The sequence below is a fragment of the Sphaerodactylus townsendi genome, linkage group LG05 (assembly GCF_021028975.2).
Source record: "Sphaerodactylus townsendi isolate TG3544 linkage group LG05, MPM_Stown_v2.3, whole genome shotgun sequence".
In the NCBI taxonomy this organism is placed as follows: domain Eukaryota; kingdom Metazoa; phylum Chordata; class Lepidosauria; order Squamata; family Sphaerodactylidae; genus Sphaerodactylus; species Sphaerodactylus townsendi.
The window spans coordinates 111,846,529-111,862,136 of NC_059429.1; the positions used below are offsets into that span (position 1 = coordinate 111,846,529).

The window sequence follows — 15,608 nt, forward strand, 5'->3', positions numbered from 1 at the left end:
CTAGCAGCATTCTCTCCTGACGTTTCACCTGCATCTGTGGCTGGCATCTTCAGAGGATCCTCTGAAGATGCCAGCCACAGATGCAGGCGAAACGTCAGGAGAGAATGCTGCTAGAACACGGCCATTCAGCCCGGAAACCACACAGCACCCCAGTGATTCCGGCCGTGAAAGCCTTCGACAATACAAAGGAAATATACTTTTTAAATTCAATTTTATTCACTTGCAAATATACACGCAGCTAATTAATTAATTGCCTAACAGAGTAATCCTATGCAAAGGTACTTAAATCTAAATTGCTGAATTTCAGTTGACTTAGACCAGAACAAGTGCACGTAGGATTGCCAACTGGACTTGGCAGAAAATGCCCTGTCCTCGTAATACAGACTTACTATGTGGATATAGGCAGCTGAAGTTTTTCCTAGGATAATTTCACTCAATAAACCTCTACTGAAGGGCAGGATATATTTTTTTTTACTCCAGTTAATAACTCTAATAGATAGCACTATAAAATCAATTTGAAGGATTATTTAAATCGTTATCCCCACCCCCCATTTATTTATTTGTTTAAGATTATCTGTTGTGCTGTGTCCCTCACTGGCCCCAACAGTAGCTCTCAATGGTAAAAACATAATTAAAATTCACTAGATTAAAAAAAAAAAAAACATAAGGCACCTGACCCAACTAACCCACAGTGAATATCCAGTCTCCTTAAAGCAAATTAACAAAAAAGTTAGTTCAAAAATATCAGTAGGAAGACAGCAGAGTATCGTATTTTATCAGGACTTGCCACCATCCAAAATGTGTTACACTGTAAGCTACCACCGTTTTCTTAAATATCTGTTTTAATGCAGAAGAAAGAATGAAAGCAGGACACAGCATAAAATGCTCCTTCAAAATCAAGCACTATCCTCTATGAATGAACCAAAACGCAAGAAAAGGTTACTCCAAATGTCTGAATCTATAAAGTCTCCCATGTCCCATCCTAAGGAAGAAAATCCCATCGCACCGAGTGGAATTTACTGGGACGTCCACAAGCTTTAGTGGGAATTCAAGTTCCGCTGAAACAAACGTAGGGTTCTTTGGAGGAAGCGAACCTTGTTCTCGGTCGACAATGCAAATTAACAAGGAACAAAATCGCAATGAATTGAGTGCAGTAGCAGAAAGTTTTGTTTTTAAAGTCTTTCTGTCCTCCTCTTCGAAGATCTCAAGTAGCTTGCACGAGCAACCATCAAGAAAGGGCAGGAATCTCTTCGGAATCACTCCTCGAGTGACACTTCATCGCAAGGTAATCAGAGATGTCCTCTTAGGAAGCGACTTCCCCAAGTGTCTCCCTCATTTAAAAAAAGATATCTTCTCTCCTCTTCAGTCCCAAATTCTAGATCTGAACATCACAAACGACGAAGATCTCCAAACTCTCCTTCTTCCACCCCCCCCCCCTTGCACGCGCTTTCCTGCACGCGCACAGACCCAGCCCGGCACTTTGCTTCACTCAGCTGAAGGCTGACGGGCGCGCGCGCTCTCGCTCGCTCGCGTTTCTTTTCCCCCTGCAAAGCGGCTGAACTCTAGGTAAAGGGCAAGGTAAGGGCACCGCAGCAGCATCCTTGTCTTGAGTGGGCATGTGCGAAGCTGGCGCGCACATGCTCCCTGGGAGCGCGTGCGAAGTTTGCAGGACCCGTTTGTGAAGGAGAGCGAGCCGGGCGCTCAGCGGGTGCGCACTTTCCAGCCGGAGCGGCAGCTGCCCCTCACCGCAGGCGCTCCTGGCGCGGGGAGAGGGAGTCCGGCGGCGGCAGGCGCTCTGCAGCAGGCTGCGGTGAGTGGACGGGACTCTCCATCTCCCTCCCTTCTTCGGGTCCTTCCTTTTGCAGAGGGGATGCCGGGTGGGAGCGGGTGATGCTTTTACGCACTGGGGCATCTCCAGCGCACTTGTCTGAGTGGGCTTCTGGATGCAGTTTTGGGAGGTGGGGAACAGAGGGAGAAAGGGCTCGTTGGATGGGGTTCTGGAAGTTGATGGAAGCGACATTTCTGCCCAAAGAGATTGCAAAGGTGGGGGGGGAGGGGCTCCCCTCGTTTTGATCCCTCAACGATCAGTGTTAAAACGCCTCTTCCATTCGTTTCTTTCTGCAAGTTTTGAACATTCCCAATGTTTGCTTTTCAACTTCGGTGCTGCTTCCGCACACACACATACACCCAGGTATTGTGGGTGAGGACCGGGTATTGTGGGTGAGGACATGGCTTTTAAAATGTTGCCTCTATCAGTATGCCCAGAGAAGTGAGTGGATAGAAGGTAGCATCGCCCCCCCCCCCATTTTTTTTTTTACTAGTCGATGACTGGACACTATTAACTCCTACATCTGTTCAGATTGGATGTCAGCAGACTTGTAGTAATGGCATCAGGGAATATCTTGTAGACTTTAACAGTCAGGTCGTTTTCTGGATAACTTTTCAATGAAAAGACTTTCTCTATTGGGTCGGTTTGTGAAGGTTTAGTAAGCCTTTTGTGCTGCCTTGAGTAGGTGGATACTCATTCTTTCTTCTAATTAATGTGAGTATTGATAACTGTAGTTGTAGCTACTGAAGTATAGGTGTGAAGGGGGAAAATTGCAACTGAGCGTGATAACTGTAGGGTTAGTCCCTTGTAACTTGTGTGTTTCAGGAGAGGAGTATACTGGTGGAATGGGGGAAAATGTTCAGTTTATTTGATTATTAATTTGTTTCTCTCACTATCTCTAGAAACATCAGCATTGGTAATATGTTCATTATTTATTTTTGCTTCTGTTTTATGATATCTGTGTGACGCGGTTTGAACACTCTAGATCTCTTCCGTTAACCGAGACTTCAGTAATACATTTTCATTTTAAAGGAATATGTTATTAATTTTGTGGATCCTGTAATGTGGTATCAAGAACAGTTTTATGTCCGCTTCAAGTTTACCAAGTGTATGCAGAATTTGACACTGACCACCTAGGGAGCATCAGGCCAGAGAAGGGTCTTTAAATAAGTGGGGATCTCCACATGAAAAGCGGCAACCATAAAACCTGTGATGGAATCTTTAACCCCCGGGCTCCAGAATTTTAATCGGTTCTAATGGAGTAACGAGTTTGGCCCAGAGTGTACAAGGGAGGATTAGTGTTCTGTATTCTGTCACCATTTTAATTTACTGATGCAAGGTGTGTAAAAGAAAGTACGTACAAAATGTTCTTTTAAAAAATGAAACTGTATTATCAAGCTACCTATCAAATTGACATCTAAATAAGAAAAATTACCGTGATTTAATGCATACGAAGTGAGCTTTTGAAATTAAATACTTGAGCCCGGAGAAGGCCCCCCCCCCCCCGAAGGAAATTGTTACGGGTTTATGGCTTGCTGTGTTTCTCAACTAATTTCTATTAATGTTGATATACTCTTCTTGGATGAAACGTTGAGATTTTACATGATGAACCAATTAAGTGTTTTACTGCTGTATATCAGTTTTGCCCAAGGCAGTATCAAGTGTATGATATTCTGAAAGGAATAGACCAGACTGTGGTTGTGGTGGATACAGAGTTTACAGAAAACTTTCTAAGAATACTTGAAATACAGTAACTTATTGGCAGCAGTTTTCTCTATTAATGACTAGTGATTTTCATCTGATAGTGGTATAAATTTGGCTGGGTGTTAATACTGAAAAGTTTTTTTTCCCCTGAGCTCTTTCCCATATTGTTTTACCTTACTACACTCGTCATTAAGTTGGCTGAATCGGATGTGTTCTGTCTATGGGCTTAACATATAGGTTCTTTCTTTTGCATCACCCTAAACAGAACACAGAATCCGTAAGGACAAGCTGTACTTGAAAAAGACTACTTGTATTTCAACAGTGTGTTTTGACATCACCTTGATGTTCACTTGATGGGAGATTTTTTGAAAACAGTGGAATCAAAGGAATTGCCTCAGACTATCCCAAGCACTACACTGTGAAACACTGGAAGTTATCTTAAATCAAAACTGAATGAGTTGAAAGGGGGAAAGTAGTGTTTTTCTTTAGTTTTTAGCATTTCCCCAGTGTAGTTTGGAGCTCTGAAAGACCTGATAGTATAGGCCTGATAGCATAGGTATAATGGCACTGCTGAATGAAATGCCCAATGTACCTTGCTGTAGCAAAGACCAGGGCTGTTATACTGAATGCTGAACTTGGTTGTTTGTTCATAAATACCAATAAGCAAGTATTTTATGTGGAAATTTCCACCTGAACATGGAGCACTAACCACATGGGCCCTTTTTAGGAAATAGTTAGTTTCAACAGGGGTTGGCCGTACAGCCAAAATAGATGTTAGTTTAGTGTGGCCATGACCACAGCTATTAGTCCTGTATCTTTACCTTTTTGCAATTAATAACCCCTGAACAATTTAAGATTAAGTTAAGTAACTGTCCATCCTGCTTACTGTTATGAAGGAACTGTTATTTGGTAATCCAGAATTTTTCTTAAGTACTATCATTTCCCCCCTCCCCCAACCGGTGAATTTGGCTATTGATGTTTTGGCTTAAAGTATTTTAGTTAGAGAAGCCTATTAGGATAGATTCCAGAAATATTTCCTTGTGCAGTTAATGGTCATACTGTGTTGTTCAATGGAAAAAAACGGTTACTGGAGTTATTTCTAAAAAAGGAACTGAAATTTAAAAATTAATGTAAAAAAAAATCTCTGGAAAAATTGTGTTTAACAAGTATATTCTTTTTCTGCTTTCACCTTGGAATATCAATTACTGTAATTAAGGATAAATAATTTCATGAAATTTTGAAGATAAAAATTCTGGATGAAATCCAGCCGCCATAATTCACTTGTATGTTTAATTCAATTAAATGGGACAGCCCAACTTTACGTGAACCATGCCTTTTATGTTAACATATGCACTATGAAGTTTAAGCAAGTATAAATCTTTCCCAAAACCCAAACAGAGCTTTACCCTTGAGGTACTTTAGTGGGCTGCAGAGAATACTGTAAAATGCCACTTTCCACTAGGCTATGTGGAGACACCAAAAAACAATAAAAAAATAAAATCCAACCCACAACAACGCAGTGTGGTTTTTTTAGTTTGTTTGACCATTTCATGATTTTAACAAGACATCTGCTTGGGTGCGAGAAAGAAAATAATACGAATCTTAACATGTACATTCCCTCCCCGAAGCCACAAAAATATAACAGATTTGTTAGTAAGTGAAAATTATTTGAATTGTTCCTGCTCTTACACCTAGCAGATGGAGATGTTATGAAATTGTTCTGGTGTTATCATAGATGGTTCCATCCCAACTCTGCTGGATGCAGAATAATTTGTTATTGTCCACAACAAAATAGAAGGAGCCCTTTAAAAATAGGTAGTGTGGCTCTCACCTACCACTTGTTGAATGAAGTACAGCTCAACTCTTCTCATAGGACCCACCTTATCAAGGATAAAGCTTAAAGCTAAACAAACATGAAAAGACCGGCCAAAAAGAGATCATCTTTTCAGTACCCGTCTTTTCCTCTTTCTTAAGTGGCAAAAGAACTGTCCCGTTTTGTTTGTTACATTTATTAGCACAGAAGGTAAACTCGGGAAAACAATAGGGAAGTGGCTACCAAATTGGAGGGGACAATACTTCATCTTTATTTATAGATCTTAACTCCTGCAATGGTGTTGAACAGACACTCTGCCTTAATTGTGTGAGGCTTAGTGCTACAATTAGGTGATAACTACAGTTTCATCTGGGCAACTGTATCTTGCCGGGAGGGGGGCGCTTAGATCAGTTACCTGTTGTAGAAAGGTTAGATGGTGCTCCTGTCAAGGGGAACAAGTGAAACAACTCCGTATGGAATTGTTCTCTGTGTTTTTTCCCCTTTCATGAAGGCATTTTTAAAAAAGGGGGGTGCTCAAAAAGTTAACTTCTGCCGATAGAATGGAGGAGGTAAATTATATATAAGATTTTGTATGGAGCATTGATTCTCAAAGCATACACCCTGGAAATTTTGGCTGCTCTTGGATTCAAATGTTACTCTTCTAAATAAAAAAGACCTTAAAGGTAAACTTAAAAGGAAAAGTCTCTGGCCCCTTCCGCACACGCAAAATAATGCATTTTCAAACCACTTTCACAACTGTTTGCAAGTGGATTTGGCCATTCCGCACAGCTTCAAAGAGCACTGAAAGCAGTTTGAAAGTGCATTATTCTGCATGTGCGGAATGAGCCACTGTTTTGTCCATTTTTATCCAGGTCACTTAATACAAACCAACCACGGTTAAGCACTTATAGTTTCTTGGACCACTAGCACACGGGACAAAAGTAAGTGTTTAACAGTTCAGTTAAACTGTCTCTCCCAAGATGTATCTATATGATGACAGCAATACTCTGATTATGACCTTTTGTGTATTTCCTTTGGCTGGCCGATGAAACCTGCCAGAATTCAGTCTGAAGCCTTTTCAGTAGTGACCCCCATACATAGTCGTACCACCTTCCTGAGTGTGTCTGGAAGGTGCCCCCTTTTACGTTTTAGGAAATAGTATAAGGCAGAATTGTTAAGCTGGTGTTTAGTTAGTAGCATTGTTGTGTATTTTCTGGTACTTTCAAGTGCTTTCTTTATTAAATTGATGTGAGTTTATATTGTGTCAATAGCTTCCCTTGAGTCCTCTGGAGAAAAGCAGGCGAAAAACTGTCTTAATCAAATACTTAACTCTGACCCCATACCTGCAAATCATTCTAAGTAATGCGTGGCATATCCATTTGAAATCTTTAAGCTTGTGGTTCTTGGGTGTGTTTAACTGTGCCCTGGATTGCAGCCTGTATTTTCCAAGGCTGTGCTCGTCAAGAGGCTGTGACCATTTGCTTTTTGGTCAGGAGAAGCCTTGACAAGCCAGGTGAGTCCAGAGGGCTTCATATTTTCTTCTTGTGAAAGTAATTGATTAAATTGGCCCTTCAGATGAGTTTGTTACCTTTGGTTTGCAGCTTTAACTCTTTGCATGCCAGGTACTGTATAAATACATTTAATATCAGTGAGCACTACTGTTTCATATTACACATTACATGTGAAGACAGTTCTTGCAGTTTCTGGTACTCTGTATACTGCTGAAGCAAAAGGACTGATCGTGTCTGCAAGTTACGATCGGTCCTTTTGCTTTAGCAGTATACAGAGTACCAGAAACTGTAAGAACTGGCTTCATTTACTGCTTTTGACCCATTATTTTTTTCCACTGAACAATTAAATGTGTTACTTTCCTATGCTTGTGTGCCATGAAAACACTTAAGGAGTGGTTTTTGTTGGTGCAGAGCCCTGTACCCCTATTCTCATTATGTTTGCCCTTGCCAACTGAATGCAGTTGAAACAGTTAAACACTAGCTGTTGTATTGTTTATTTTATAAGGACATTCATCCCTTATACATCACCCAATTCTAGGCAATTTTCCAGGTCGATCTGACAAGTTTTGTATGTCTCTTCTCCTTCTACATCACTTCAAGAAAGCCACTGTTCAGGTGGCCAAATTTTGTGTTTTGGTTTGTTTAATAAAGAAGCAGCTGGTTAAAACTTTTTGTGAACTATGCAGATAAAATTAGCTTGTAGCAAGTTAATTTCTCTTAAGTATGCGTACACATTTCCTTTATGCGTTGTTGACTTGAGTGTGTTATTGCTGCCTGTTCAGAGATCGTAACATTAAGTGAGGGAATCTCGCCTGTCAGAAAGATGCTTGCTATGATTAGAGTGACTTCAATTTGTTTCACTATGCCTTGCGCAGGAGAGATTTTCCTGGCAGGACCCCCCCCCCCCCCCCCAAAAAAAAATTAACGTTAAGATAATATCATCCAATCTCAGGGATGTGCTTATCTTAAAATCTGATCTGTCAGGTGTAGAAACTCCCTGTAAATGTAGCTGTGTTGATTGCACTTACAGGAACCTTGCATAATCACTACCATGGTCTTTAAAATTGTTATCTTTGCAACAAGGATGTTGAGACTGAGGTCTATTCCAGGGTGTATGTTCGTGTTTTCTCAGGTAACTCATTAAGTCTGAATGGTTTCAGGGAAGGTGATTCAACAAGGAAGCAAAATGACACAGGATGACACAGGATGACTCAGGTAGCAGCCAATAAATCAAGTATGCCTTGCAGTTGAGTCGTTAGACCGAAAAGCAGGGGTGCAAATTTTGCAGTGTAGCTGGATATTCAGTATAGAATAGCACAGATTCCACTTAAATGTTTTCTCTTGACAGTGCACTTCTTTATCTTTGCTTTCTTCTCATCATTCTCTTCCCTATAATACTTTTTTGTGTAGTTGGATTATTTCTGGGAAGCTGTTTATAAACAAATTCCCTGTGAAAGTGAGGGGGGGGCACTTATCTTTTAAAAAGAAAACTCTTGCTAAATAAAAAAATGAAAATTTTCTTTTAAAAAATTGAGCTACAGGACAGAAGTCTTGCAACACAGTACGGCATGTGTCTTGGTCTCGCAACGGCCTTGAAACTTGTGTACAGATTTGTAGTTCTGCTACCTGCCCCACCCCACCCCACCCCCCATCCCAAACCCACCACAACATACTAATAGGGGAATAAAGCATGATTAAAAAAATAGTTTAAAAAATCATAAAGCATTTTAAAAGAAGAAACATTTTTCTTTCTTTTTTAAAAGTATAGATAGAGGTTTTTGAAAATGACAGAGGCCTTTCAAAATAATTTTCTTCCCTCGGGTAATTTAATTAATCTTTTTCTTTTCTCTTTTGCCTCCTTCAAAGAGAAAAAAAGCTTTTATTCATTTCAATTCTTTCATTTTCCCCCTTCCTAAAGGTAGTAAAAATGTGTACATTGTTGAACTAAATCATATGTGAACTAGCAGATCAAAACCATGAGGATTTTTATAAAACTAATATTATGTTACATGCTGTACAGTGAGTGGATTTTTCAGTCTTCAGAATAACAACATCCCCCATGCTTGCAGAATCTCCCCCTTGGCAAAGACATTAAGTGGGTGGGGCAGAAACGTCATTAACTCTTCTTTTATTGTACTTATTGCTTGATTTAAATGAAATGCATAAATATTCAGAGATAAATGCCTACAATAACTTGATCAATGAAACATACCAGAGCACATCTTCAGAAGAAGGAGGAGGGACGTTCTTTTGGAGGAAATTTAATTTGGAATAAGTTTTTGATTGTGGATGGCAAATTGTTGATGGTTATTGGGGGGGCTTTGGGATAAAAAATAAGGGTGCATATATTTTTAAAACAGGTTCAGAAATTAATTCATGAATCTGGAGAATTTTGTACTCTTGAAATCTTGCACTCTTGAAATAAAATACTATTTGCTCTTATATTGAACAAGACAGGATCTGATGTGAACAAGTCTGTGGTATGTAAAAAAGAACTGGATATATCCTTGCTAAAAAAATGGGATGCTTTTTGCTGCCAGTTAATGCTGCTTTACTGGAGCAAAAAATTATTAAAGTAAAACTGGCTGTAATATAAAGTACCAATTTATAATGTTAAAATATTGTCAATCATATGAATATTTAAGTACCCATTTTCCTCTTGAGAATTCATTCTGTGAACTGTAGTTTCAAATGACATCATTGTTAGTAGTTGTTTTCTAGCACAAGAATAATTCACGTATTTAGAACTGGAAACTCACTGGTGTAGAAGGAATCAAAGTAGATAATTTTATTGGAAGTTTCAAAGACTGTTTGTCTTTAGCTCCATTTTAAAAAGTGAAAAATAAAATGAACTTTCTTAGATTTTTTTTAAATTGAAGGACGAATCAGTAATTCAAAATATATTGGGTTGTATCTACATGAGTGATAGGAACAATAAGGGTTAAAACCACCAGGCAAAACTTCCCCATTCTTCAATCACCTACACAGAATGACTTCAGCCACTGTGAAATGTTTGCCTGTTTGTTTTTCTGTATGTTTGTATTTGCAAAAGTCAGGCTGAGCTGAATCAGAGGTGAACGGAGCAATTATAAACCAGGAAGAGAAAAACAAGGACGTAATTAAATTATTAAAGGTTCAAGTGGCCCAAATCTATCAGTTAGCACTATAATCCCAGATTCAAAGACTAGGGATGTTCCTGTCATAGGCCTGTTCTGCATGGAGCGCTCTCCGTGGTGCTCTTCGCTCTGCGGTGGGGTCACAGTGGAGCCTTCTCACGTTTCCTTGTTTACACGCAAGGAGGTGCCCCGCTGCCTGCTGTGCAGCTTACCTGCCCTCACTTCCGGGTCACTTCCCTTCAACTGCAAGATTGACACCGTTTTTTCTTTAAAAGCCCTTTATATTTTATGTTGTTATTCTTCCATGGCGCAGCCTCGCTCCCTCCCTCTGTTGGAAAACTGGAGAGCTTGGGAGGGAGGTGGGCCAGGCGTGATTGACCTTTGTGGGTGGAGGAGGATACTACGACTGAGGAAGGTCCTGCTCCTCCCCCCACAAGAATGGGGCTATATCGATATTCTTTACAAGATCACAAGATTGCCAGCTTTTTTCTTTTGAGACCTTTAAATGTCACGTCGATATTCCTTATATTGCTGTTGCGTAGGCTTGTTATAATTTTTTGGTGAAAAGCCCCTGGAAATACCTGCGAGGAGTGGAAGGGGGATGGAAGGAGTGGAAATCCTGAAGCAAGGGAAAACATCAGGGTTTGTCCACTCATAGGAACCATGGGGCTTCTAGGGTATGTGGCGTTGGAAGTGTGAGCATGTCCTCAATGAAACCTCTGCTGCGAATGAAATGGACCCTTGCTGGATAGCATGTGTACCTGGATCCCATGGGCAGACTCATTTGGCTCAATAACACCACAAGATAGTTCTTTATGACTGGCATTATTTGGTTCTTTTTCATTTACATACCACGACAGTAGTTCCCGTGTTACTGACAAGCTATGTGGAGAGAGTCCATTGCTTTTTTCCATTCTGGTGTGAAACAGCCACATGTGATTACCTGCATGTCAGTGTGGACAAAATCCATAGTTGAAGCAGTTCTGTTTCTCCACCATATCTGATCCTTCCAGGCACATTTCTTGGTAGTAGAGATTTTGTCTTTGAAGTAGGACAGAACTGAGTGGCTTTCCTATATTTATTAGGCTTGATTCTGGTGTAGCTGTGGCAGAGCAAAGTGAATGTGTGTGTTTGTCACTGTATGTGTGGTCAACCCAGGGTATAAATCTAGGGTTGTAACTTTTTGATGTATGAACAACTGTTTCTCTGTTGAGCTCAGGTTGATGAGAGGTTCTGTTTAATGGCTTCTCACCACAATGCTACATGGTGCTCACTCCATCATTTAACTGAGAGCAGGCACCCACCTACCCATGTATGCAGAGTGCTGTAGTTTCTACTGATGGAGGTTAAAGCAGAAAATGCCAAAGCAGGATTACAGCTGGACATCATGAAGACAAAATAAAACAATTGGGAATGTACACAACTTTCACATTGATGATGAAGAAATTGAAGTTGTTCGAGAGTCTGTATTCCTAAGCTCCTCCATCAACCAAACTTTGCATCCAGGAAATCAGAAGGAAATTGAGAATGGGAAGGACAGCCATAAAGGAGCTAGAAATGATTCTTAAGTGTAAGGATGCATACAGTACCCTACTCCATTGCTGTGTGTGTGTGTGTGAAAGCTGGGCAGTGAAGAAAGCTGACAGGAAGAAAATTGATTCCTTTGAAATGTGGTATTGGGGGATAGCTTGGATTGCCAAAAGGCCAAGAAGTTGGTTCTAGATCACATCCAGCCTGAGCTATTCCTAGAAGCTAAAATGACCAGTCTGAGGCTATTCTAAGGCCCGTTCCACACGGGCCTCAAGAGCGGCAGTGCACCAGCATACTTGATGGCAGTGCACCCCTACGGCCATTTGCACGCTTTCATGCATGCAGCCCTGGAGCTCCTGCAGCCTGCGGAGCTGCCTTTGGACGAGGCCCACTGCTTTTCTTCCCCTCTTACCTCCTGTTGCCTTCGTCGCTCTGCAGAGACGCAGCGGCATGCCTCCGGGGCCATGGTGACACCTTGGGGGTTGGAGGCCAGGAGGCATCTCCCCTCAGCTCTGCAGAGCATTGCAGGCAACAGGAGGTGAGAGAGGGGGAAAAGCGGTGTGTGGGAAAACTTCACCTTCCACCTGGTGGTGTTCTCTCAGCAATGGGTTTTTGAAAAATGGCACTATTTTTGAAAAATGGCATTGTGGGGTTGATAGGCTGCTGCAACTGTGCTCCAGCGGCGGTATGAAGTCCTCCCCCACAACAGGGTTTTTACTGGTGGCACACTGGTCTTTATGGCCTGTGCGGAGTGGGCCATAGTCACATGACATGAATAGATTCAGTAAAGGAAGCCCTCAGTTTGCAAGACTTGAGCAAGGCTGCTAATAACAGGATTTGGGGAAGTCATTAATTCATCATCATCATCATCATCATCATCATCATCATCATCATCATCATCATCATCATTATTATTATTATTATTATTATTATTATTATTATTATTATTAATATTATTATTATTTATTCCACTTTTATACCGCCCTCCCCCGAAGGGCTCAGGGTGGTTTACAGCATAAAATACATATAAGTGGCTAAACAGAATAAATGCTAAAATTGAAACCAGATTAAAATGCAGCGCTCCAAATTCATAAATATTTAAAACAGACGGCGTTCGACCTTTGACTCCTCTAACTCTGAGAGGGGAGCAGCGGATCTCAGTTGTTAACGGGCACCTATCAGCAGCCGGCCTCCCCAAAAGCCCGGCGGAATAACTCAGTCTTACAGGCCCTGCGGAATTCGTTTAAGTCCCGCAGGGCCCGGACAGTTGACGGAAGAGCATTCCACCAGGCAGGGGCCAGGGCCGTAAAAGCCCTGGCCCTAGTGGAGGCCAGCCGCATCATAGAGGGGGCGGGGACCTCCAGCAAATTGGCCTCTGCCGAACGCAGAGACCGACGTGGGACATATGGGGCCAAACGGTCCCTAAGGTACGAAGGTCCCAGACCGCGTATGGTTTCCATAAGTCAGATGCAATGTCACGGCACTTAACACAATGTGCATAGTCTTCTACAGGTAAGTGGGTGGTTGCAAAGTTTTCTTGGTGCTATCACCTGTACTTTAGAGTTGTTTCCTAAGGGAAGATCATTGATTACTTTCAGAAAGAAAAAGGAAAAAAAACAGCCTTTGTATGAGCTGAGATTTCAGGGCAGTTTTATTGTTGCTAGAATAGTAATTTTATGATTTGGGATGGACCCATGCTTTACATATGGAAAATTTCAAATTCAATCTTCAGAATGACCAGTAAAATGAGTTTTTAGTAGCACAGCAACTGAGCCCTTCTGCTCATCATAGTAAGTACTGGGCTTGATAGTATGGCTTATCTTTGTTTCATCTCATTGTTCACATCGATGTTTTTATCCTATTTTTGCTTTGTTGTGTGATCTGTCTTGAAGCCCTATTACAGTAGGCTACACATAGAATCATAAAGTTGTAATGGGCCCTACAGGCCATCAAGTCCAACCCCCTGCACAATGTAGAGTCAGCGTTCATCCAGCTTCTGCTTGAAGCCTGCCACCTCCCTAGACAGCCAGCTCTACTGCTAAACTAGTCTTACGATAAAAAAAAATCTTCCTAATGTCCTGCCAGATCTTTCTGCCCATAGTTTATATCCATTATAGTGAGTCCTATCCTCTATTGCCAAAAGGAACAGCTCCCTGCTCTTTTCTAAGCAACAGTTTTTCAGATACTTAAAGAGATCAATCATGTCTTTCTTTAACCTCCTCTTTTCCGGACTGACTACTACCAAGTTCCTCAGCCTTTCCTTGTAAGGCTTGGTCTCCTGGCCTTGGATCATCCTTGTCGGTCTCCTCTGCAGCCATTCCAGTCTGTCTACAACTTTTTTTGAAGTGAGGTCTCCAGAAATGTTCACAGTACTGCAGGTGCAGTCTAACTAATGCAGTGTACAGCATGACTATAACATCTTGTGACTGGGAAATTGTGCCTTGATGATACACCCCAAGACTGTATTAGCCATTTTTGCTGCTGCATCACACTGACTGCACATTTTCAGCTTACAGTCCACCCGTACCTCTAGATCTTCTTCATACATAATGTAGCCTAGAAGTGTATCCCTGATCCAGTATGCATGCTTCTCAGGTGTACTTTGCATTGGGCAGTGAAGAGAATGGGTGGACAACAGCTAACTTGAATGTGTGAAACTGCCCTTTACTATAAAGCGCAGAGCATTTGCTGAATATTGTTACAGATAATATTGTACATTCTGCAGAGCAACTGTCCATCAGTGGAAGGCGCACGTGGTTGCTGACTGATCTTGCTCTCTGGCCTCCCCAACAGCCATTTTTAATCTCAGGGATGTTTATTGCTGGGGTTATACGACCCACTTGGAGTAAGAGTAACAGGTTGGGAGGGTGAAATTGCCCCCTCCTGCCTCTTATGTAATCAAACAAAAAGGACAATTTCACCTTTTGCTCATTCACTTGAACTTCACCTGTGACCCTGGGAGTCAATTGGAAATGGATGCTGGGTTGGAGGGTGTGGAGCTGGGAAGGCTGCTGGGCTCGATTATTAGCATTAAACCTGAGACCTAGTTTTGGGGAAGCAGTGTAGGTAACCCTGTTAAGCGCTGTTAAACCTCACTGATTTTCATGCTAAGAACTAAAGTGTGATCCTTTACCTGGGAGTAAGCTTGGTTGCTGGCAATGGGGCTTGCTTCTGAGTAAACCCTCCTAGGGTCGTGATTCACCCATTCGAAGAGTTGCACGGTTGCTTCAAAGCAAACCCATCGACTACCACCAAGCTTACTCCTGAGTAACGCACGCCTCGGAGCCAACCAGTTTTTCTAAACTAAAACCTCAGTATTCAGGTTAAATTGCTGTGTTGACTCTTTGCGACAAATAAGTGGGTTTTGGGTTGCAGTTTGGGCACTCGGTCTCGAAAAGGTTCAACATCACTGGCGCAGGCTGAGTAAGAATGATTTCCTCAGAGAATGGGGAAATTGAATCTAGTTCTTCTTGGTCACCTTATGCTGTAACTCGTGACCTGGCTTGTTTTTAATCTTCTGGGGTGATATGAACAATTATTCTGTGAATAAGCAGGACTGTGAAACAAATCAGTTTACTTTTGTCAAATTTGTTATATTGTTTGGGTCAGCTGTGTTGAAAAATGAGGAGTAGGTGTGATGTGTACCCTGTTTCCCCGAAAATAAGATCTACCCCAAAAATAAGCACTAGCATGATTTTTCGGGATTTTTGGAGGATGCTTGAAATATAACCCCTACTCCAAAAATAAGCCCTAGCAGCTATAGATGCCCCGACAGAGCTGATCTGGTCACGTGGTGGGGGGGGGGGGTGCAAAGTCATGGGGAAAAAATAAGACATCCCCTGAAAATAAGCCCTAACGTATCTTTTGGAGCAAAAATTAATATAAGACCCTGTCTTAATTTCGGGGAAACACAGAAGGTACCAGTTTTAAGGGGACTGAGTGACAACATCAACTTTTTCAGTTTTGTGCATGACTGTAGTTTATGTAAAGTAAAGGCTAAAATAGAGTGATGTGAAAGATCCATAGTTTGGATTTTCTGTGGGATTTTTTAAAAAAGCTAATCAGCAGCCCCAAGCAGCTGCAAGGAGGATGAAGTATAGGTTGTT

The 15,608-nt window shown here is 41.5% G+C and overlaps 1 protein-coding gene across 4 annotated transcripts in view; it reads left to right on the forward strand.

The window, feature by feature from the left end:
* The first annotated feature begins 1,263 nt into the window (after nucleotides 1-1,263).
* The window catches only part of EYA2 (EYA transcriptional coactivator and phosphatase 2), a 162,953-nt gene continuing 148,608 nt past the window's right edge, over nucleotides 1,264-15,608 (forward strand). The window contains exon 1 of one of the 4 annotated variants that reach the window (XM_048496798.1): nucleotides 1,264-1,285. Coding sequence is in view for 1 of the 4 variants with exons in the window: in XM_048496796.1 (XP_048352753.1) it covers nucleotides 2,541-2,542 (2 nt within the window). In the remaining 3 variants the exon portion in view is untranslated. Of the gene's footprint in view, nucleotides 1,286-1,516; nucleotides 1,811-2,387; nucleotides 2,543-6,833; nucleotides 6,859-15,608 lie in introns of those variants that run through there. The other 3 variants (XM_048496797.1, XM_048496796.1, XM_048496799.1) reach the window with 3 other exon arrangements.